The 25,041-nt window shown below is 45.4% G+C and overlaps 1 protein-coding gene across 1 annotated transcript; it reads left to right on the top strand.

Moving 5' to 3' along the window:
- The first annotated feature begins 8,048 nt into the window (after window positions 1-8,048).
- Window positions 8,049-24,595, top strand: LOC137551275 (solute carrier family 46 member 2-like). Its single transcript, XM_068271332.1, has 4 exons — window positions 8,049-9,363; window positions 10,689-10,772; window positions 19,143-19,299; window positions 24,501-24,595. Exons 1-4 carry the CDS (start codon window positions 8,277-8,279, stop codon window positions 24,550-24,552), a joined length of 1,380 nt encoding a protein of 459 aa, XP_068127433.1. The 5' UTR covers window positions 8,049-8,276; the 3' UTR covers window positions 24,553-24,595.
- The last annotated feature ends 446 nt before the right edge of the window (window positions 24,596-25,041 follow it).

The raw sequence follows: 25,041 nt of genomic DNA, 5'->3' as shown, positions 1-25,041 counted from the left end.
TAATCTCAAATTGTAATTTGATCCTCCCCTGTGTCACATGACTGCTTATGGCAGATAAGCCCATTTGAAAGCACAAGCTGTAAACAATATTTCCCTGGTGCTTGCCATGTCAGTATACTATGGGCAAAGCCCCGCCTCCTTTGCCCTGTCAGAACCTCCCAAATTGATAAAAGGCACCAAGAGCCCCATACTGACATTCCTTTTGAAGTCCTCGCCTCCAGCAGGATTCCCATTTGTCCTTACCTCCGCGTGCGGCTGCCAGCAGGTTGGCTCTCCTGCTGAGGTCCAGGTCCTTTGGCAGCTAAATGCTCCTACAAGGTCTGGAGCACCCTCTGGTATTCCCAGGGGCAGATACCTTTAAATTTCCTGCGCTCCGCATAAATACTTAAACAGTATTGCGGATATTCCTCCCCAGCAGCTTTTAGCTTTTAGTATAGTTTTTTTTAATGTGTTTTAGCTCACAGGGGCGCTGTGGAGCTTCTCCTCTCCTCCGTGGTGTGGGCGGAAGTAGTCCGGCGGCCATCTTGGTTGTGGGCTGGGCGGAACTTCCTCCTTGTCGTCCAGCGTTCTATTTAGGGCGCAGGAGGAGGACAGTATGGCGTCCGACAGCAGCGTGGTGGACGCTTGGCAGCAGTGGACAGCTGGGACGGAGCCTGATATTCTGCAGACGGTCAGGTAGGACCCTTGGTTATTTTTTCTCTTTTGCAAGCTGAGCAGTTTTTTCTGGAGTATAGATTTACTCTTTATTTGTAAGAGTTGTAGTTTACCTAGTGGAACTTTTATAGTTTTGGTGCGGCTGGCTTGGCATGTATTTGTGGGCATGTTTACAATAGTCATATCAGGGAAGCAACTAAAGATATTAGAGACACGGATCACCTGTTCGTTATACCATCTGGGTACAGGAAAGGGAAAGCAGCATCAACTAGAACTTTGGCCAATTGGTTGGTTAAGCTGATTCAGAAGGCTTATATTTCAAAGGGAATAAAGCCTCCGCAGGACATTAACCACTTAAGGACCGCCCCCAGCCGATGGGCGGCGGCAAAGTCCGGGCCCAAACGACCGCAATACGCCCATCGGCGGGGGCGGCTGCGGGAGTGGTTATGCGGCGATCGCGTCATTCGTGACGCGATCAGCCGCCGGGGACTGGCTCCGCCCACCGCTCGTAGTAACCCGCCGGCCGTTCGGAAGCGCCGGCGGGTTACTAGCACCCGGATCGCCGCACTTACATTGTATAATAGGCTTTGTAATGTATACAAAGCCTATTATACTGGCTGCCTCCTGCCCTGGTGGTCCCAGTGTCCGAGGGACCACCAGGGCAGGCTGCAGCCACCCTAGTCTGCACCCAAGCACACTGATTTCCCTCCCCCTGCCCCCTGATCACCCACAGCACCCCTCAGACCCCCCCCTGCCCACCCCCCAGACCACTGTTTGCACCCAGTCACCCCCCTAATCACCCATCAATCACTCCCTGTCACTATCTGTCAACGCTATTTTTTTTTTATCCCCCCCCCTGCCCACTGCCCCCTCCTGATCACCCCCCCACCCCTCAGATTCTCCCCAGACCCCCCCCCCAGACCCCTCCCCCCGTGTACTGTATGCATCTATCCCCCCTGATCACCTGTCAATCACCTGTCAATCACCCGTCAATCACCAGTCAATCACCCCCTGTCTCTGCTACCCATCAATCAGCCCCTAACCTGCCCCTTGCGGGCAATCTGATCACCCACCCACACCAATAGATCGCCCGCAGATCCGACATCAGATCACCTCCCAAATCCATTGTTTACATCTATTCTCTCCTCTAAACACCCACTATTTACCCATCAATCACCTATCAATCACCCCCTATCACCACCTGTCACTGTTACCCATCAGATTAGACCCTAATCTACCCCTTGCGGGCACCCAATCACCCGCCCACACGCTCAGATTGCCCTCAGACCCCCCTTTATCAATTCGCCAGTGCAATATTTACATCTGTTATTCCCTGTAATAACCCACTGATCACCTGTCAATCACCTATCAATCACCCCCTGTCACTGCCACCCATCAATCACCCCCTGTCACTGCCACCCATCAATCAGCCCCTAACCTGCCCCTTGCGGGCAATCTGATCACCCACCCACACCAATAGATCGCCCGCAGATCCGACATCAGATCACCTCCCAAATCCATTGTTTACATCTATTCTCTCCTCTAAACACCCACTAATTACCCATCAATCACCTATCAATCACCCCCTATCACCACCTGTCACTGTTACCCATCAGATTAGACCCTAATCTACCCCTTGCGGGCACCCAATCACCCGCCCACACGCTCAGATTGCCCTCAGACCCCCCTTTATCAATTCGCCAGTGCAATATTTACATCTGTTATTCCCTGTAATAACCCACTGATCACCTGTCAATCACCTATCAATCACCCCCTGTCACTGCCACCCATCAATCACCCCCTGTCACTGCCACCCATCAATCAGCCCCTAACCTGCCCCTTGCGGGCAATCTGATCACCCACCCACACCAATAGATCGCCCGCAGATCCGACATCAGATCACCTCCCAAGTGCAGTGTTTACATCTCTTCTCTCCTCTAAACACCCACTAATTACCCATCAATCACCCCCTATCACCACCTGTCACGGTTACCCATCAGATTAGACCCTAATCTGCCCCTTGCGGGCACCCAATCACCCGCCCACACCTCAGAACGTCCTCAGACCCCAGCCCTGATCACCTCGCTAGTGCATTGCTTGCATCTATTTCCCCCCTCTAATCACACCTTGAGACACCCATCAATCACCTCCTGTCACCCCCTAGCACACCTACCCATCAGATCAGGCCCTAATTTGCCCCGTGTGGGCTCCTGATCACTCGGCCAAACCCTCAGGTCCCCCTCAGACCCCCTTCCGATCACCTCCCCAGTGCATTGATTGCATCTATTTTCCCCTCTAACCGCCCCCTGAGACACCCATCAATCACCTCCTGTCACCCCCTAGCACTCCTATCCATCAGATCAGGCCCAAAACATCCTGTCATCTAAGAGGCCACCCTGCTTATGACCGGTTCCACAAAATTTGCCCCCTCATAGACCACCTGTCATCAAAATTTGCAGATGCTTATACCCCTGATCAGTCATTTTGAGAAATTTGGTTTCCAGACTACTCACAGTTTTGGGCCCGTAAAATGCCAGGGCAGTATAGGAACCCCACAAGTGACCCCATTTTAGAAAGAAGACACCCCAAGGTATTCTGTTAGGTGTATGATGAGTTCATAGAAGATTTTATTTTTTGTCACAAGTTAGCGGAAATTGATATGTATTGTTTTTTTTTTCACAAAGTGTCATTTTCCGCTAACTTGTGACAAAAAAAAAATCTTCTATGAACTCACCATACTCCTAACAGAATACCTTGGGGTGTCTTCTTTCTAAAATGGGGTCACTTGTGGGGTTCCTATACTGCCCTGGCATTTAAGGGGCCCTAAACCGTGAGCAGTAGTCTAGAATCCAAAGGCCTCAAAATGACCTGTAAATAGGACGTTAGGCCCCTTAGCGCACCTAGGTTGCAAAAAAGTGTCACACATGTGGTATCGCCGTACTCAGAAGAAGTAGTATATTGTGTTTTGGGGTGTATTTTTACACATACCCATGCTGGGTGGGAGAAATCTCTCTGTAAAAGGACAATTGTGTGTAAAAAAAAATCAAACAATTGTCATTTATGGAGATATTTCTCCCACCCAGCATGGGTATATAAAAATACACCCCAAAACACATTATACTACTTCTCCTGAGTACGGCAATACCACATGTGTGGCACTTTTTTGCAGCCTAACTGCGCTAAGGGGCCAAAAGTCCAATGAGCATCTTTAGGCTTTACAGGGGTGCTTACAATTAGGCACCCCCCAAAATGCCAGGACAGTGAACACACCCCACAAATGACCCCATTTTGGAAAGTAGACACTTCAAGGTATTCAGAGAGGAGCATAGTGAGTCCGTGGCAGATTTCATTTTTTTTTGTTGCAAGTTAGAAGAAATGGAAACTTTTTTTTTTTCTTTTTTTTGTCAGAAAGTGTCATTTTCCGCTAACTTGTGACAAAAAATAAAATCTTCTATGAACTCACCATGCCTCTCACTGAATACTTTGGGATGTCTTCTTTCCAAAATGGGGTCATTTGGGGGGTATTTGTACTATCCTGGAATTTTAGCCCCTCATGAAACCTGACAGGTGCGCAGAAAAGTCAGAGATGCTTGAAAATGGGAAAATTCACTTTTGGCACCATAGTTTGTAAACGCTATAACTTTTACCCAAACCAATAAATATACACTGAATGGATTTTTTTTTATCAAAAACATGTTTGTCCACATTTTTCGCGCTGCATGTATACAGAAATTTTACTTTATTTGAAAAATGTCAGCACAGAAAGTTAAAAAAATCATTTTTTTGCCAAAATTCATGTCTTTTTTGATGAATATAATAAAAAGTAAAAATCGCAGGAGCAATCAAATAGCATCAAAAGAAAGCTTTATTAGTGACAAGAAAAGGAGGTAAAATTCATTTAGGTGGTAGGTTGTATGACCGAGCAATAAACCGTGAAAGCTGCAGTGGTCTGAATGGAAAAAAAGTGCCTGGTCCTTAAGGGGTAGAAAGACTGTGGTCCTGAAGTGGTTAATGCCCATTCGACAAGAAGTGTATCTTCCTCTTGGGCAGTGATGAGCAAAGTATCTTTGGCAACTGTATGTAAAGCGGCCAATTGGGCCTCAGCTCATACGTTTTTGAAACATTATTGTGTAGATTTCAGTGCTTTATCTTCTGTAGAATTCGGGAAAAAAGTTATTTCCTCTACTGTAAGCACGGTGGTTTAACATGTTGTTGTGTTTTCTTGAAGTGTGAATTACATTTTGTTCAGCATTCCCAAACCCCTTTTGTCTGGCTAGTTATTGCCCATAGTATACTGACATGGCAAGCACCAGGGAATTAGGAAAACTGTATACTCACCTTCGGTAGTTTTCCTTTCCTGGTGATTGTCCATGTCAGTATACGGCCCCACCCCATGCTGTCGGCTCGTCCTAGTTACGGGAATGTCAGTATGGGGCTCTGGGTGCCTTTTATTAATTTGGGAGGTCCTGACAGGGCAAAGGAGGCGGGGCTTTGCCCATAGTATACTGACATGGACAATCACCAGGAAAGGAAAACTACCGAAGGTGAGTATACAGTTTTCCTAAGTCTGCTTCCATGAATCGGGAAGTAGAAACAGTGCAGATTTATTTTAGGATTTGTATCGGCTGTAACAAATGAATGTTTTTTATTTCAAGGTTATTATGCTGTTCTGTATCCTTTAGAGCAGAGAGGACTGAGTTCAGGGCCACTTTAACTTTGTAGCTTTTGCTGGAGTCTGGAAACAGTTAAATGTATGTTACTTAGCAGGGAGGGGGCCTGGCCCCAGTCACGGTTCGGGCCCCACATAGGACTTCTGGTAGTACTCTGCCCTGTAGGCGGCTCTGAGTCTAAGGGCTTGATTCACAAAGCCGTGCTAAGTGTTTAGCACGAGTGAGCTAAACAGTTAGCACGTGAAGTGCCATTCGCTGACTTTTGCGCGCGCAAAGTGCCGCGATTCGCGCGATCGTGGACTTTTGCGCACGCAATTTGCAGCAAAGTCTGCGATCGCGCGAATCGCAGGACTTTGCGTGCGCAAAAGTCCGCGAACGGCACTTCACGTGCTAACTGTTTAGCACACTCGTGCTAAACACTTAGACACTTAGGGCTTGATTCACAAAGCCGTGCTAACATTGCACTAAACAAAGAGTTCAGCATAAGCCACATGTTGTCCCTTGTACGGTGGCGAATCCTTACCTGTACCGCTCTATGTAAAGGGTCCAAGATGTTTCTACCCTTGTCCCTCACCAGTTGGCAAATATAATATGTTTGGGGTCCAGTGTTGCTCTTTGCAAAGAGTGCAGGATGGCTCATACATTGTCCCCTATTTAGAGGCAGCACCACATAGGTAGAAGCAAAAGAGAGATTTTGTCTTGACAGTCTCCTGAAATTCTTCTGTAGCCAGTTCTGTAGCCACCAACCATATGTGTATGTAAGCTTCGTCTGATGTGTTTTGTCAATATTGACTCATCAGTGGTTCATTAACAGCTGTGTTACACACCAGCCATTCTGGCTTTTAAACTAAACCTATAATATAAAAAAGTGCCCCTAAGGGGTACGTACCTCGGGAGGGGGTAGCCACCCTGAGGTAAGTGCCCCCGGGGAAGTTTTATTCCTTACAGGGGTTCATTAAGGGCAAAAAGGGAACTTTTATGTATTTTCTCCACTGTCCTGAAGTAAAACATTATGTGTATTGCTTTTTGCTCATGCGGTAAAGGGCTTGTGCGTTCCATCAGATTTAAGAAGGAAAAAATATTTGCGGATGTGGTCCTTGATATTGTACCTGGTCAAGGTGACATCATTCTCACAAGCCCGGTACAGAGTCATATCCTGTCCATACTGTGCACCAGTGAAGGCCAGAATAGCCTGAAACAGCTCATGTAAAATTTAAGGATTAACTTTATTCTTTCTGGAAGCACACGTTGAAGAGGAACTCTAGATAAAATGAGAAAAGACAAGTTTTTTGTATGTGAGGTGTGATATTGTATACCATTACTCACCTGTCATGTATTGAGAATGGTCCATAATGTATGCTAAATAATACTCGAGTTCTACCCATGCTACATTCATCAATGCATAAATGCCTGAAAAGAAGCAACCTGCTGTTAGTTTTTTTTTTATGTACTTTGAGTCCGCACTATTGGAAATCTATTTTGTGTTTGTGGTCACTAGTTTTTAACATAAAGTAGATTTTCATAGCAGTGGTTGAACGCTCCTATGCCCCCGCCATAGGGACCGCACTTCTGTTGCTACACAAATCTGTCATTTCAGAAACAAATGTCCACAAGCAGGATGTAGATTTTCAGTAACACAGTCCCAAAGTGGTTAAACAAGAAAACACTAATTTAGATGGAAACAACCCACTGACTTTTAAATGGGCTGTCAGTTGTAATGTGTTTTTTTTGTGTGTGCATTTGTGTGGAAAAAGTTGAATTGGTCTGTAGTGGAAAGTCACCCTTATGTTGAAGCTTCAGTCCTACTGGCAAGTGTGGGCTGTGTAGCATGAGTAAGGCCTAGTTCACACTGGCGGAAAAAAACCTATGGATCCATTCACATTGGTCTGTTAGAACAGATTTGTTCTGCACAATCCGCTGAATCGACAGCAAATTTGTTTCTGCAGCAATTTTTCCGCACCGCTGAGCCCAGTGGAACGGAATCGAAAGCTGAAGCTGAAACACTACATTGGGGGCAATGAGAAAACGGAATGTTTCTTTACACTAGTGAAAATGGACCATCCTAGCCAGCAAAATCCACTTTGGTGCAGGGGGTCTTGGGGAGATATGGGGAAATGGAACGGAAGCAGCTGAACGGAGTGAAAACAGATCTGATCGACCAGTAAGCACATCCGTTTTCATGGATCCGTTTGCCACTAATTGCAAGTGTGAACCGGGCCTAATACTGTGGGTTTAAATTAATTGATCCATTTTCAAACTGAATATATATGCATAAATATTTGCATAATTTAGGAAGTATTTGCATCTCATTGATCATCCCTATTGTCCATCTGACAAGTGTCATCTATAATTCTTTTGCTAAAAACAACTCGGAATAAAGCTGAACATTTCACAATGTTTTTCCCAAGATCTGAGAAATATTCCCAGAACAAAATCATGTCAGACCTGAAGAATCAGATGCTTTGCATTCGCATGAAGTTATGAAGCAGAATAATTTGTCATCACTCAGCAGATCTTATCAGGTGAACAGCACATTGGGTCACAGTCAATGAATAACCTGAGGTAGTTCATAATCTACATGCTGTATTTGTTTTTGTAAAATTTCCGTCCCTTAGACAGACCACATTCCTGTAATATGTCAAAACTGGAAGTGAATTCACACATGCAGAGCTCCGTCCCTCCCACGCCACTGCTGTGTCATATGAGGAAGTATATTATGCCATCAGAGTCACAGCTTTCCTGCGCTGGATAGTTAGGTATCTTACTGAACATACGTTACAAATGCAGATTTCCTTTCCAATTCCTGTGAAGCCAAGGCTTGTGGTCAGTACTCCTCCTCATAACAGAGAAAATAGATCCAGGACTGGATTCTCACTTTTTTCCTGACCTCTGTTTCATCTCACTTCAAGTAATAATCATTTACTTTGTTTAAGGTGGATTTCACTTTCAGCCATGGATATGGTAAGGTGCTGGATCGAGCCGGTGGTGGCTACAGCGCAGGTTGCTAGCTCGTTTTATGACACTGCTCTGCTGCTTGTAGTTAGGAATCACTATAACCAGACGGTTACATCGCTAAATACTTCTCATTCGGATGCATTACAGAAAGCCATTTCAAACTTCTACATCATTTATAACCTCATTATGGGACTGACACCTTTCTTATCAGGGTATTTCTTGGTGAAGATGGTGAAGAGAGGAGGCAGGCAAAAACTAAAGGTTCTAATATGTGTTCCTTTGCTTGGATACTTTCTATCCAGGTGTTTTTTATTGCTTGTCATATTTTTGGACTGCCCCATACAAATCATGTTTGGCTCTGCTGCCTTGAGTGGTTTAACAGGTTGGTTCACAACCTACTGGTCTGGGGTGATGGCCTGGGCAGCCTTGGACTCCACTGAAAAAAGACGGTCTATCAAGCTCATCATCATTGAATTAGTATATGGATTGGCTGGTTTTGTCGGCAGTGTGGCTTCTGGGCACATCTTTGTTTCTGTAACATTCACACATAATCCAGGCGCAATCTTAGTTATATGCAGTGTTTCATTTTATTTCATATGCCTGTTATATAGTACTTTTGTTTTAAAAGTGCCTTATACTGCAACCGCACAGCGTGATATCTCAGAAGGCACAGTGAATGGAGAAGCTGTCAGGAGAAGTAGTTTGTCCTCCCCTGAACCAACTGAGCGCACTAAACTACTGGGTGAAAACGATGCTATACCATCATCAGGACTCGCCATGGAGACTTCATACAAGCTTTTTATTGGACTTCTGTTTGTCTGTGGGACATTATACAGTATCTCTGTGGATGGAGCAACGGACATACTTTCTTTGTTTTTACTTAAAGAACCTCTAAGCTTCAGCCCTCAGTTCATTGGCTATGCCACTGCAGCTGGCTTTATGATCTACATCACTAGCTTCTTGGGAGTTTTCATATTTTCCAGGTGTCTTAAAGATGTAACTCTCATTATAATTGGCATCCTATCTTTCACTGCTGGTATATTCATCATGGCATTTGTACGATGGAAATTCTTGTATTTTGTTGGTAAGTTTAAAAACTAAAAATCACATTTTATATCACATGCTGTTTTCTTGTTCTTAATTTTTGTTTTTTTTTTGTTTTGCTGTGTTTATTAGATTAAAACCGTGTGTTTTGTTTGCAAAACCAGTTTACATTGTATACATTTTTCATTTCGTTCACAGTAACCTGCAGATTAGACATGCATGGGGAAGTAACTGTATGTTTTTCTTCCATTATGCAGATGTTGACTTTCTGCTAAAGTCAAGTATGGCTCCACCCACAGTAGCCATCCTAGCCACTTTTTGGTCAGCAAGATCATCCATTATAGTATTCAGCAAACAGAGGACAAAAATGCACAGCTATAATAGATAATTCTATGCCCTATATATTGGGAAGAAGGAAGGAATCTTGCCCTGTACATTGGGGAGAAGAAGGGAATCCTGCCTTATAGCCTTATATATATATAGGGGAGAAGGAAGGAATCTTGCCCTGTACATTGGGGAGAAGAAAGGAATATTGCCTTATATATTGGGGAGGAGGAAGAAATCTTGCTATGGGAACCAAAATAGAAAGGACCTTGGTCTCCACTGTTCATTTCTCAAGTTTTATAAACCATACAGTCATATTTTCCACAAAGCATTATATGCACTTACCTTGAGATCACAAAGTGCACAGGGATTCTGGCCTTCTGACTGACTGGGACATTCACCATCCACTTGCTACCATGCTATAATATGTATATTTCTTGACAGAGTGTATGCAGGTCATTTATTTGAGGTCTTCTCCTTGCCAAATTCCTTTATTTCACCAAGTAGGAACACTTTAATTCTCAACTGGCGCATTAGTTCTTCAGTGAAGCTGTGGTTGTAATGGACACTTTTACATATGTTTTGGAATCGTCAGTGGAATCGTCAACAAACTGTTTCTCTTACACCTCTTTCACCTGGAAACAGGCTTTAGTATGCCGTGTCATGGGATTGTTATATAAGCAGCGCTGAGGAGGAGGGGCAGTGTAGACTTAGATACTAGGAAGATGCCCCACCCTGGGTAAGCAAAGCAGGTGGTTTCCGGGGTCGAGGCGAGGCAGAGAGCTGGGCGCCGCTATAGCACTACTGCTATAGTGGGCACCCATGCATGGGTAATTTGGGGTTCCGGCAATCACTGAACCCCAAATTACTTCACCCTTCGAGTTGCTATGACTCAGAAGGGGAATAGTATTTTATGTCACTGAAAGACGGCTCATGCTGCATCCAACTCACCGGCGACGTACTAATACCTACACTGGGTGAGGGGGTGTGGAATGAGTAAATGATGTAAATAATAATATTTAATGTTATTCTTAATTTTAGCTCGAGCAGTGATGATGTTTGCGCTCATACCGATGCCAACAATACGATCTGTGTTATCCAAACATATTCCAGAATCATCATACGGTGAGTGGTAGTAGGATTGGGTTTTTAGACTGCTTACTGTGTGCTAAAATCCTTTTGACTATTATTCAAGCATGATAAAACTGGAAACTAATTCATAACCATCTTAAACAAAAATTCCAAGATATTTATATATACTCTGAGAGTAATTTGTTTAAGCGATCGTACTGTGTATAGAAGCTTGAAAATAATAGACTACAAATAACACTGTACTGTACATATACAAAAGTGGCAGATTCTGCTGCACTTATCCTGTTGTAGATTTAAAGAGACTCTGTAACAAAATGTTCAGCCTTATTTCTTCTATCCTATAAGTTCCTATCTCTGTTCTAATGTGGTCTGACTTACTGCAGCCTTTCCTAGTTGCACAGTCTCTGTAATATCTCTGTTATCTAATCTAATCTTCTTTCCTTTGTCAGCTTTGGCAGCTCAGGCAAGAATGTGCTGCTCTGCTTGTGATAGGGAGAAGCTATACACACCCTCTCCACGCCCCCTGCAGGCTCTGTATGAGTCACAGACTGAGCTTATCTGAGCCTATCACAAGCCAGTTAGCAGCCATGTCTTTTGTGTGTAAAAACTGCCTAAAACTGGCAATTACAAGCCAGGATTGCAGCAGGGAGTGGCAGAAACAGCACAGAGAGCCCCAGGAAAACATAATGAATAGAATAATATGCTTTTTATTGTAAGAATTTTAGAGTACAGATTATTTTTAAGTAATTTTAGGAATACTCAATTTAATCTGTATAATTGGGGAAGGGTGAGCGTTTTTATAAGATGTTTCTCATGATGAAAGTCTATTGCTAACATCTACTCAAGTTGTCTATAGTCTAGCAACTTGTCACCATGACTAAAGCCCCAACTACACCATACAATTTTTGTCCGATTTGATTCATTGATTCGATTAGATTCAATCCGACAAAACAATGGCAAATTGAATCGAATCGAATCCCGATCGGACATGTTGGATCGGATCGAATCAATTAAATCGAATTGGACAAAAAATTGTATAGTGTAGATGGGGCTTAAAGGAGTCATCAGGGAAATTATAATAAAATAAGTGCTACTTACTGGGGGCTTCTTCCAGCCCCAAGCTCCCAGCACGTCCCTCGCCGCAGCACTCCCCGCAGCCGTTCGCCGCAGCTCCGTCCCGGTCCCCAGCGATGACGCCAGGGTGACCTCCGGGTCGGCCTGTACTGCGCCTGCGCGAGCGGCGCTGTCAATCACCGCCACATGGGACATAGCAGACTGCGCAGATGCAGAACTACTGCGTCTGCGCAGTCAGCTCCGACCCACGTGGTGGTGATTGACAGTGCCGCTCGCGAAGGCGCAGTACAGGCCGACCTGGAGGTTGCCCTGACGTCATCGCCGGGGACCCGGACGGAGCTGCGGTGAACGGCTGTGGGGAGAGCTGAGGTGAGGGACGTTCTGGGAGCTTGGGGCTGGAGGAAGCCCCCGGTAAGTAGCACTTATTTTATTATATTTTCCCTGATGACTCCTTTACGTTGCCCCACTCTTTTTTCACGCTGCAGCCCCCAATCTCTGCCGGCCATTACAGTGCAGTCACCAATCATCGTCTGCAGGAATAGATCTAAAGCAAGCCTGGAAGAAAAAAAGAAAGAAAGACTTTCCTAAATGGAGGGAAGCTTGTGCATGCGAAGCAGGTGGTTCCAGGACACGGCTCTCAGTGCCGGGCGCTGAAACAGGCATCCCATAGCAGCAATGTTATGTTGTGTGGGGCGGGCCGCTTAAAGGGGAACTTCAGCCTAAACAAACATACTGTCATCAAGTTACATCAGTTATGTTAATTAGAATAGATAGGTAATATAATCTCTTACACACCCTGTTTTAAAAGAACAGGCAAATGTTTGTGATTAATGGGGGCTGCCATCTTTGTCATGGGGGCAGCCATCTTTTTGGTTGAAAGGAGGTGACAGGGAGCATAAGACACAGTTCCAATTGTCCTGTGTCCTGATAACCACTCCCAGCTGTTTTAAAAGAACAGGCAAATGTTTGTGATTAATGGGGGCTGCCATCTTTGTCATGGGGCAGCCATCTTTTTGGTTGAAAGGAGGTGACAGGGAGCATAAGACACAGTTCCAACTGTCCTGTGTCCTGATAACCACTCCCAGCTGCACACACTAGGCTTGAAATGTCAAATTCCAAATGTAAAAAAAACAAATTGCACCAAAACAGCAGAACAAGAACCACAACATCAGAAATCCTATCATGCTTTTCACAGCATCAGGGGAAAAAAGCCCGGGCAGTTTTCTTCTGTGCAGCTAAAAATGAGGCTTGTATAAGAGAAACAAAGTTCTGATGCTGTGAAACTGTTAAAGAAACACCAGGCCTTTTCAGTGCTGCTGAGTCGATTTTTAGTCCGGAGGTTCACTTTAACCCCCTTGGCGTTCTGATTCTTTCCTGGATTTTAGGGTCTAAAAGCGGTGCCATTTTTTTGCACCCTTTCAGACCCTAAAACCTGGAAAAAATCATGCTGCCAGGGAGATCTACAGCAGCCCAGCAATCACTCACTTCCCTGGCTCAAGCGCTGCAGTTAAGCCTCCATCCTCCGGGTGGTGCTGCAGCTCTAAAGTGAAATTGACGGCTGTTGTCATGACGACAGCCGGCGATCTCACCAGCAGGAAGCAAACCCCCCGGAGGAGAGGAAGAAGAATGGCAGCTGACGTTGAGATCCCCGGGAGGTATGTAGAAACGCTCCCGCTGCTAGCATTGCTCTGCATTCAGCCTGCGGCGGCTACCCCGAGCAGAGGTCAGGATCACCACTCTTAGCTGCGGTTTTCCGCCCCCGACCCTAGCTCGGGATAACCGCCAAGGAGGTTAAGGGTATTTTGGGGCTCAGATGGTTGCTGAACCCTGAATTACATCTCCCTCTGAGTTGTTACAACTCAGAGGGAGAGTAGGATTTAACGCCGCCGGGGAGTTTTGCAGCAGCAGGGAGAGCCGTCATTTGGCTCTCCTGGCACCCAACTCACCGGCGAAGTGTGCATAGGTACGCTTTGGATGCTCCACAGGCTTCCCATGTCCTCCTCAACCCCACCACTGCTTGCCAGGACCATCTTCATCTCATGTACAGCAAAGCCATACTCGTACACGGAAGTGAAAGGGCCATGAGAACATATCTGGCAACAGGGGCGTTCCTAGCACTGTTGGTTCGTAGCCCGTGCCACGAACCTGGCGTAGGGTGCCCCTGATCTGTGTTATGGGGGTGCCCAACACAGGTGCCCCGAATGTATGGGCACAGCCGCACTGCCCGCACAAGTTATGAGTCAACGCGGCCGCCGTTCGCTCGATACGGCGGCCGCTCACATTTCCGGCTCCCGACCCGACATCAACTTGACAGGCAGCATACGCTGCCTTGATCCGCCCCCCTGCACGGGGCGTGCTCCAATCAGAAGCGGAGGAGCACCTGGCGGGGGGCGTGGCATTCCATTGAAAGGCAGGGGGCTGGAGCCATGGAGCGTGACTAGCTCCGCCCCCTGCATGGAGTCTGACCCAGGCAAGGCAGCGCACATGGCGTCATATTGGCGGCGCCGGCTTCCGCACCTGCTGCCAAAGCATCCGCTTGCCACCAGACTGCTCCTCCACACCTCCACCACAGAGCATCAGACCACCACGACACCACCATCTGGCCGCCGCCTCAGACTTCGACTGACGACCACCACAGTACACCCCCGCTCTCCCTGGCTTGCCGCTGCCTGCCATGTTTGCAGTCCAGACCACCTCATTCCAGACAGTGGACAGGACAAGGAAGCAAGGTGCCTGCAGCCAAAGACCACCCACCACAGCCTGCAGCCAGCAGAACACCGCAGTCATCCTTCACACAGTAAGTGGCAGCACCCAGCAAATACAAGTGGTGGGGGTTTGGTGGGGAGGGGGGAGATGAGAGGGTGCAGCACTGGGGTCACTATCTAACGGGGGTCCCTGTCACTCACTATCGGGGGTCCCTGTCACCCACTAGCTAACGGGGGTCCCTGTCACTCACTAACGGGGGTCCCTGTCACTCACTATCGGGGGTCCCTGTCACTCACTATCGGGGGTCCCTGTCACTAGCTAACTGGGGTCCCTGTCACTAGCTAACTGGGGTCCCTGTCACTCACTAACTGGGGTCCCTGTCACTCACTAACTGGGGTCCCTGTCACTATCTATCGGGGGTCCCTGTCACTCACTATCGGGGATCCCTGTCACTCACTAGATAACTGGGGTCCCTGTCACTATCTAACTGGGGTCCCTGTCAGTCACTATCGGGGGTCCCTGTCACTCACTATCGGGGGTCCCTGTCACTCACTAACTGGGGTCCCTGTCACTCACTACCTAACTGGAGGCACCTGTCACTCACTAGCTAACCTGGGGGTCCCTGTAACTCACTACCTAACTTGGGGGGGCTACCATATTAAGGGGGCATTCTGCCTATTTATGTGAAATGCTGTCTATTTATGTGCCTAATGACTGCTGAATTTGTCTTGTTGGGGGCCTTATGATTTGTTGGGGGCCTCATGATTTGTTGGAGGCCTCATGATTGCTGAATTTGTCTTGTTGGGGGCCTCATGATTTGTTGGGGGCCTCATGATTGCTGAATTTGTCATGTTGGGGGCCTCATGATTGCTGAATTTGTCATGTTGGGGGCCTCATGATTGCTGAATTTGTCTTGTTGGGGGTCATATGATTGCTAACTGCGAGACTATGGGAAAAGCTGAATCCTTATCATATGAGACAATAGCATTTTCTCCTTTCAGCGCTCCTTACATTCATTTGCCTATAACTTTATCATTACTTATCGCAATGAAATGAACTATATCTTGTTTTTTTCACCACCAATTAGGCTTTCTTTAGGTGGGACATTATGCCAAGAATTATTTTATTCTAAATGTGTTTTAATGGGAAAATAGGAAAACATTTGGAAAAAAAAACATTTTTCAGTTTTCCGCCATTATAGTTTTTAAATAATGCATGCTACTATAATTAAAATCCATGTAACTTATATGCCCATTTGTCCCAGTTATTACACCGTTTAAATTATGTCCCTATCACAATGTTTGGGGCCAATATTTTATTTGCAAATAAAGTTGCATTTTTTTCAGTTTTGTTTCTATCCCTAATTACAAGCCCATAATTTATAAAGTAACAGTGTTATACCCTTTTGATATAAATATTTAAAGATTTCAATCCCTAAGGTAACTATTTAAGTTTTTTTTTTTATTGTATTTTTTTTTTTTATTTTAATATTTCAAAAAAAAAATATTGGTAACAATTGGGGAGTGTGAGAGTTAATTAGTTAAAATGAATAGTAAAAATAATTTATTTGTAGGTGAAAAAAATGTTTGGGTGTAGTATTACTTTTTGGCCACAAGATGGCCACATTTTTTTTTTAGGCATCCGGCAAGCGTCGGAAGGACGCTTGCAGGAAGGGAGGCTGGGAAACTGAGTTTTTTCACAATGATCGCGCTGCTTCTCGTAGAAGCATGCCGATCATTGCGGGGGGCAGAGATCAACAAACGGGAATGGATTTTCCCGTTCATTGCTCTCCGGGCGAGCGGGCGGCGGCGTGCACGATCGCGGGTGTGCGAGCGGGAGCGCAGACAGCGGCGGCAGCGGGTGCGTATATCTACGCTCCGGGTGGGGAAGTGAAGTCCAAAGGAGCGTAGATATACTGTACCCAGGCGGCGAAGTGGTTAAACCTACTTTTTTAGCTTTTTAAAACAGAAAATAGAACTGGGAGGTTCTAAAAAATTGAATACATTTTTCAGGAGTAGGATGGATGAAATTGTTTATCTTCACAGTTTATTTTCAACTTGGATTTTCCATAATGTTCATGTATGAGTTAAAACGTTTGTACAGTATTTAGTTTAAATTGCTGTATTGCTGTTGCCACTTTGCGATAGATAAGTGACTTTTGGGTTGCCGTTTGGGCACTCGGCCTCCAAAAGGTTCACCACCACTGTCCTAATCTAATGTCCCACCATTGCTAGGTTCATGTAAATTTGTCTCCACCCATTACCACACCTACATTCTGGTCCATGGCCCACCCATCTTTCGGTGCGGCGCGATAAGCGCGCCGCACAACGTGATCCTCATATTTTTGGCACGCTAGCTGCAGTGTGCTGAATTCTGCTGCCTACAGCATGTACAGTATATGCTGTTCTCTAGTGCCTGCACTGTGTGCTGATTTGCCTCCAGTGTGTAGAGTATAAGGTGTTACTCTATGCCTTTACTGATTGTAAACCAGCTGTATTGCATGCTGATCCCTGCTACTTTCAGTATGTACAGTATTAGCTGTAAAGCCTGGTACACACATACAATTTTGATTAGCCAATTTTAGCTCTGTTCATAAAATTCATTGTCTGTTGGCCCACTTACTGCACGGGGGTGGTAAAATTGGTGGTCAGTGATTGACCAATCAAAATTGTATGTGTGTATACATCTTTGATCTATGCCTATACTGATTGTAAATTATCTAAATAAAGGACAGGGGGCTCCATCCAATATTTCGATGGGCAGGCCCGTTATCTGTAGCTTACACCGCTGCTAAGTACATGTACATTTGGCCCCACCCATGGCCACACCCACTCACCTCATGGCCACACCCATTGTTTGCCGCGGCGTGCCGCATATACCTCCCCACCTGGTGCCCACAGGTGCCCCCGATCTCCAAGGACCCTAGAAACGCCCCTGTCTGGCAAGCTCTTGTTGGATATAGTCAGAGAATTGGTGGGGTCATGGAGTACATGGGAAGCCTCTGGACAATCTAGTAAGCTCTTACAGGTTTAATTTAACCACTTGCCGACCGCGCACTCATACCGCGCGTCGGCAAAGTGGTAGCTGCAGGACCAGCGACGCAGTATTGCGTCGCCAGCTGCAGGCTAATTAATCAGGAAGCAGCCGCTCGCGCGAGCGGCTGCTTCCTGTCAAATCACGGCAGGGGGCTCCGTGAATAGCCTGCGGGCCGCCGATGGCGGCTCGCAGGCTAAATGTAAACACAAGCGGAAATAATCCGCTTTGTTTACATTGTACGGCGCTGCTGCGCAGCAGTGCCGTAAGGCAGATCGGCGATCCCCGGCCAATCAGCGGCCGGGGATCGCCGCCATGTGACAGGGGACGTCCTGTCACTGGCTGCACAGGACGGATAGCGTCCTGTGCAGCCCCGATCACCGGGGATGACAGGTAGGAGAGGGAGGGGGGGAATTTCGCCGCGGAGGGGGGCTTTGAGGTGCCCCCCCCGCAACATGCCAGCCAAGAGGAGCGATCAGACCCCCCCTGCACACCATCCCCATAGGGGGGAAAAAAGGGGGGCGATCTGATCGCTCTGCCTGCACCCTGATCTGTGCTGGGGGCTGCAGAGCCCACCCAGCACAGATCACAGAATACTGCGCTGGTCCTTAAGGGGGGGTAAAGGGTGGGTCCTCAAGTGGTTAAAATGAGGCCATCAAGTGGGATTTTAGTACTGTTCATTTCTATTTAATTTTTTTACATTTTCATGATGTGCTTGTGACTTCTGCAATCTTTGACTTGGCGTGCCCTGAGTAGATTGGGAGTCTGGGTTGCCCAGCTTACCCCTATAGAAGCACTATCCATGACTGTCAGTAGTCACAGACAGCCCATCAGTCAAACAGCAATCACAGACAGTCCATTGGTCTATCAGCAGTCACTTATCAACTCATGACTCATCAATCTCAGCCTACAATCCCACTATCCCAGTGAATCTACCCCTAACTGTCAGCAGAATGGACTTGTTTGCCCCACAACAGAACAACTTCGTAACCCAACTATAGAGACTTTCTTTTTTACTTCTTAAAGGACACCTGAGGTGAAAATAAACTGATGAAATAAACACTTGTATCTATCCTCCTTCTCCTAAAAATGACTTTTTAAGATATTCCACAGTTTTATTTTATAGTTAAATCTACTTTTTAAGTTTTTACTATGTTATTGTTTTTGCTAAATGACACATTCATTGAATTATGCCAGAGCTAAAATCTATGAACTATTGTTCCTTTTTTATCACTTTCCTGCTCTCAAAAGCCATTTTCTGCTAGGAAAGTGTTTGACCATCACTGATAAGAAATTACAACTATAAAACTGTAGTCTGACCCAGTCCTGACTCAGACGGGAACTGCCACTTACATACCTAATGTTTAACTCTTTTAGGCAGAGAAAGAAAAAAAGAAACACAGCATAGTTATTTGTGTGCTAGGCACTGTACAGACACATGTCTATCTCATCATGTCTCATGTCACCTTGGGTATCCTTTAAGCTTGGATTTTAATTTTGTCAAAACTATCCCAACTTCTTTTTATAGAAAGACCTATTTTAGATTCTTTTAGATATTCTTTATTCTCTCTTTCTGTTTTGTTTTTACAGGAAAAGTATTTTTTCTGCTCCAGATATCAATAGGCATTGCTAATCTGCTGACATCAATCATATATAATGAAATCTATCAAGCCACTTTATCCTCATTCAGTGGAGCCTGTTTTATTATATCAGCCATTCTATCAGTTCTGAGTCTTATCCCTATCAGGTAAGTACTCTATATCGATAAAACCTTTTAAGCCTAGTACAGAGACTAGATATCTTTATCTACCTTACGACCGCCTCACGCCAATGGGCGTGAACCGCGGCGGCAAGTCCTGGAGCTGCAGTTGGCAGGGAACGTTTGGCTATTGTATTTCAATGAGATGGTGCACACCGGCGGTTTGAGATTTTTAGCAAACCGAGGCACGTTTGCGGTTTGCAGAAGCATTTCTGCCACAATGTAAGATATAGGAAAAACGCAAACCGCTCTGGAAAATGCTACATCAGAGCGGTTTTCCAGGCGTTTTTGTTACAGAAGCTGTTTAGTAACAGCTTTTACTGTAACAATATTTGTAATCTGCTACACAAAAACGCACCCAAAACCGCTAGGTATGTTTAGAAAAACTCTCTAAACATGCCTAGAATCGCTCTGAAATCTGCTCCAAAAACCGCTAGCGTTTTGCGCATCTGCTAGCGGTTTTGGTGTGCACTGGGCCTGACACTGTGGCCTATTTCCATGCCGTTTTGCATTGTGGAAAGCCACATAAGAAATGTGTGCAATGGCAGGGCCCGTTTCCACTATGTTCGAATATGCAGCGTTTCCCTGCATGCGAGCCAGACTGGGAAACGCTGCCTATTCAGACCATAGCCTTGCCATCCGAATTGCATAATGGCGTGATTTTAGACGGCATGCATCCGTTTTCTGTAGCATGTATCTGAATCCCTATAGTCATGTATGGCAAGGCTGGAGGGTGTAATGGTTAAGGGCTCTTCCTCTGACACAGGAGACCAGGGTTCAAATCTCGGCTCTGCCTGTTCAGTAAGCCAGCACTTATTCAGTAGGAGACCTTTGGCAAGTCTCCCTAACACTGCTACTGACTATAGAGCACGCCCTAGTGGCTGCTGCTGTGGCGCTTTGAGTCCGCCAGGAGAAAAGCACAATATAAATGTTATTAGTCTTGTCTTGTCTATAGCGATTCAGCTGCGGCTTTGCATTGCGTCCGATTCGGAAAAGGAAATACATGGTGGAAATGAATCTGTAGACAGTTTCCATTCACTGTAGTCTTTTTTCATGCAGATCTATTCAGGAAAAAGAAAAACAGACAGTCTGCTGCATATTTTCATATAATGCAGTGACCCGCATGCAATTTGCATTTAATGAAAGTGAATTGTCTAACATTGTACATGCTTTTTTTTCGCTTTTTTTAAGTGTTTTAAATAGGAACAAAGGAAGGGGATAGAAATGGTGTCGTGTTGCTATGGGGGGGGGGGGGGGGGGGCGAATGCATGCAAAAAATGGCATTTTACATTTTTTCTTTGCATCCCGCAGTGATCTACATGAAATTCACATTGAATGAAAGTGAATGGTCCATTCCCCATATCTTGTCCTTTTTTCTCTGCAGCTGTCCAGAAGTTCCTCCGAGTAGTGCAAAGCAACATGAACTGCGCAGGCACAAGTTTTAAACTGCAGAGATAGGAAGCACTTGTGGACAAGGGTTTGCTTTCCCTGTGCTCACGGGTTTTGAAACTTGTGTCTGTGTACAGTCGCTAGGGGAAACATCCTGGTTTTAGTATTCAACTGGATGATCCCGTCAACTACGAAGAGACCTTGGGGCAGGGAGCAAGGGGATCCTGAGAACAATGAGCAATGACAGCTCACTCAGGAGTAGAGATGTCGCGAACGGAAAAAGTTTGGATTCCCGCGAACCTCCATAGACTTCAATGAATAGGCGAATTTAGAAACCTACAAAGACTGTTTCTGGCCACAAGAGTAATGGAAAACTTGTTTCAAAGGGTCTAAAACCTAGATAGGGACATGCCGGAGAGGGATCCATGCCAAAAGTCCCACCAAAAATGAGTTGACGCAGTCAGGTTTTAATCCCCAAAGGGCAGAAATCACAGTACATTTGAGGAATAAAGGGCTGCTTTTAAATGTCCAGGGTGGTAATGTACGGGTTATGCACTCAGGTACGCAACAGGTGAGGTCAAACACAATACAGTGATAATAACAGATGCCCTGGAGCAGTAGTGGTAAAACTGTGCTTGTGTGTTATGCGGCACACAATTCAATATCACTAGAAATGGACACAGGTGTGGGTCTGTCTGCTGACTATCAGACAGATACTGAGAATATGCAAGAGTTTAAACACAATACAGTTATAATAACAGATACCCTGGAGAAGTACTTAGTACTCTGCTTGTGTGCTGTTATGTAGGCACACAAATATCACTAGAAGTGGATAGAGGTGTGACTCCGTGCCAGTGGGCTCTGTCTGCTGACTATCAGACAGACACTGAGAATGCAAAAGTTCAAACACAATTCAGTGATAATTACAGATGCCCTGGAGCACTATTGTGCTTGTGTCTAATGTGACACACAATTATAGTGGGCACTGGGCACAGCTCTGGGTGGCTGTCTGTGGGCTGTGGAGTGTTGCACACACACAAAAAAACAGCAGAAGGATGAAGTAGCCCTCAGAAGGTCTGTTTGGGGGTGCTTTAAAGGGAAACAGAGCTGAAAAAATAAAGATTTTATACATACCTGGGGCTTTCTCCAGCCCCATACGTGCTGATCGATCCCACGCCGCCATCCTCCTCTGCCCGCAGCTACGAGAACCGGCTCCGCACTGTTCCATCAATTGGAGCCAGTCTAAGCGTAGCAGAGGTGCGCTCTTTGCGTATCTCTGCAGCAGTGTATGGAGAGATACGTAGAGGGCGCACTTCTCCTGCGTAGCTGACTCCGATGACGTCAGCGACGAAAGCCCGCTCTCGTAGTTGCAGGCAGAGGTGGACGGCGGCGTGGGATCGATCAGCGCGTATGGGGCTGGAGGAAGCCCCAAGTTATGTATAACTTCTTTTTCATTTTCTCAGCTAGGGTACATCTCTGGTACCCTTTAACAGCAAGTCAGCGAGGATCAAAACAAAACAGGCCTAGCTAACGCTTTCCCTATCTCCAGCAAGCTCTGTCCCTTTTTCTCACTATTCCTGCCAAAGACAGACTGGAAAATGACGGGCGCTGCGTTTTTATAGTGGCGGGGGTCCGTGGGGGAGTATAGGCTAATTGGCTGCCATGTGCCTGCTGACTGTGATGTAAGGGGTCAAAGTTTAGCCCAATGAAGATGTACGGAGGTGGGTCAAAAGTTGCCATGTGCTCAAGCGCGAATACCCGATCTTTGCTGCATAGGGCTCGCCGGCGAACTATTCAGGCTATCTATACTTAGGAGGAGGTTATCTAGCTCACCATGAGCTTCATTCAGTAATTTTGGTCTCGGTTTAGGGGTACTTTAACTCTCTTAGGCATGGAGTTCACTAGAGTTTCACAGGTTGCCACTGGTATCCTCTTCCACTCCTCCATGACGACATCACAAAGCTGACAGATGTTAGAGACAGCGCTCACCTCCAACTTCCATGAGGATGCTTAATTGAGTTAAGATCTGAAGACCAGCATTAGTCCAGAACCTTTACCCTCAAGTTCTTTAGCAAGGCAGTGGTCATCATAGATTTGTGTTTGGGGTCGATATCATGTTGGTATACTGCCTTGTGGCTCAGTTTCCAAAGGGATGTGATCATGCTTCTGCTTCTGGATGTCACAGAATATGTTGGCATTCATGGTCCTTCACTGAACTGTACAGTAGATCCCCAGTTTTATAAACCATCCACATAAATTACAATGGGGCTTTAAATGAACAATCAGTCTTTTATTCTTCAGTGTTCAAAATTCAAATTTCTTCAAGATTGCGGACAAGTAAGCACAAGACCCATATCCAGGACTCCACATCATAACAAAGGACTGCCTGACACGTGTTTCACGGTCAAAGACCGCTTCCTCAGAGGCACACAGTGCATACACACATCTGTTAAAAAATACACATATAATATAAATTGTACAATCGATTACATACCAGCCATGGTCATATGTGTGAATCAGGATACAGGCACAAAAGTCATAATTGTATCTTACCAAATGTCGATTCAAGAGTAATGTCGCATCGCAATCTGTAGAAATCGTACATATATGTAAGATGCCCAGCTGATTAGTACAAACTGGAAGTGTGCAAAGCCCAATCACCATAGTGTGCCAGTGTGCAGGCAACATAGACTATATAAACTGCCGCAGAGTGTCTCATAGCAACAAGTGTATCAAAAATGATACAAAAACTAAATAGCAAGGACCAATCTACATGTGAAGCAGAACAGTGCCTCCAAAACAAAGTCCTAAGTGGTATATAAAAGTGCATATCAAGAAGGTGCCAGCTGGGCAGGTATATATCAGTACAATATGGACCTATACCTCACAAGAATGGTAATAGGGGCAGTCCAGATAGCGTAATTTAATATACACTGTCCCAGCTGATAAATAGGATAGATACCGACCATCCCCATTAGCCAAGTGCATATAACCACATAATGCCCAGTATTATATCCCTATAAAAGTAGTTGACATGAAAAAGATCCCACATATCCCCATGCATAGGCACCATAGTGAACCATAAGTTCAGTAAACATTCCTGTAAAATCAAAAGGAGAGCACTCCTAGACGAAATCCTGGAAGCCTGAGCGCATCCAAGAAAGTGAACAAACCCAGTTTTACTATCATCCTTACCACTGTATATATTTTTTTAGTTTTTCATTTGGTGCCCAATTCAGGACGATATTTATTGTTTAGACTTATATCAGCTTTACCACGCGCCCATTTTTCCTCTCACCTCTATTTCATGCACGCAGATTTTGATGCTTATTCAAAGCATTGGGAAGTCTCTGGATGGTGCAGAGGCTTCCCAGATCCTCCTCGAGTCTAATGCTGTTGCCTGGGACCCTATTCTTCTTCATGGCCATTCTCCCATCCGTGTATGAGCTTTTCTGTACTGGGCATGTGTGAGTACTGTCCATGCATGTCCAATAGAATGAAGCTTGGAGGAAAAATTCTTGCGCAAGTGGCTTTGTTTTACTGGGTATGCGTGTAATGCTTGACCAGTACGGAGAGTCATTCACAGACAGGCGCATGGCTATGACATTGCTACAATTTAGAGAGGGAATAGTAGTTAATGCCGCCCGGAATTTGTGCAGCAGCAGGGCGAGCTGTCATTAGGCTTACCCTGCGGCAAAATGAATCCATGTACCCCTTCCCATTATATAAGTAATTATCTCAATTTATTATTAAAAATTGCTTCAGGTATGCTTTAACATGCATTCTTGTCTTCTTTTTAGTGTTGCTGCTAAAAAATATTCTTCAATTCTCCAACAAGCAAGAAGAATATAAACAGAGAATGCAGACCTATATGATTTGCTACATTTGATTTTATGTGTGTATTTTATGTATGATCTTAATTTAAAATAAATGATTATTTAAAACACCTACTTATTATTTCTTGTTATAATGATTGTCACAGAAAAAAAAAAATCTGCATTCCTTCTCCAAAAAAATAGTCCAGATTACAAAATCGTTTTTTCACCTCAAATCCCTCATGCAATCCCTCTGTGTGCAAGGATCAACAAACATTGTTTCAGCTTCCTTATCTTGCTCTTTCTTCACCAGGGCCAGTGCTACTATAGAGGGGGACCCCTAAGGTGTCTCCCCATCTTAACTGTTGCTCCCGGGTCCTTTGCCAAGTCTTTGGCAGAGTAGCATGCTGGCAGCAGGCAACACACTTAAGCTGGGAGGTGATTAGGAGGGAGGGTCAGCAGCCGGCTCACAGGCCCAGAAGGGAAATTTGTCTAAAACAAAGGGCCTCTAAATGCCACTTTCTGG

This window comes from Hyperolius riggenbachi, chromosome 1 (assembly GCF_040937935.1).
Source record: "Hyperolius riggenbachi isolate aHypRig1 chromosome 1, aHypRig1.pri, whole genome shotgun sequence".
In the NCBI taxonomy this organism is placed as follows: Eukaryota; Metazoa; Chordata; class Amphibia; order Anura; family Hyperoliidae; genus Hyperolius; species Hyperolius riggenbachi.
The sequence above is the reverse complement of the archived record's forward strand: the minus strand, read 5'-3'. Positions and strand labels throughout refer to the sequence as shown.

Bases quoted from the DNA above. Each gene is read 5' to 3' on its own strand.
- LOC137551275 (XM_068271332.1), top strand. From the start codon at position 8,277: ATGGATATGGTAAGGTGCTGGATCGAGCCGGTGGTGGCTACAGCGCAG. The intron at 9,364-10,688 runs GTAAGTTTAAAA...TCTTAATTTTAG, and splicing joins GAAATTCTTGTATTTTGTTG to CTCGAGCAGTGATGATGTTT. The intron at 19,300-24,500 runs GTAAGTACTCTA...TCTTCTTTTTAG, and splicing joins CTGAGTCTTATCCCTATCAG to TGTTGCTGCTAAAAAATATT.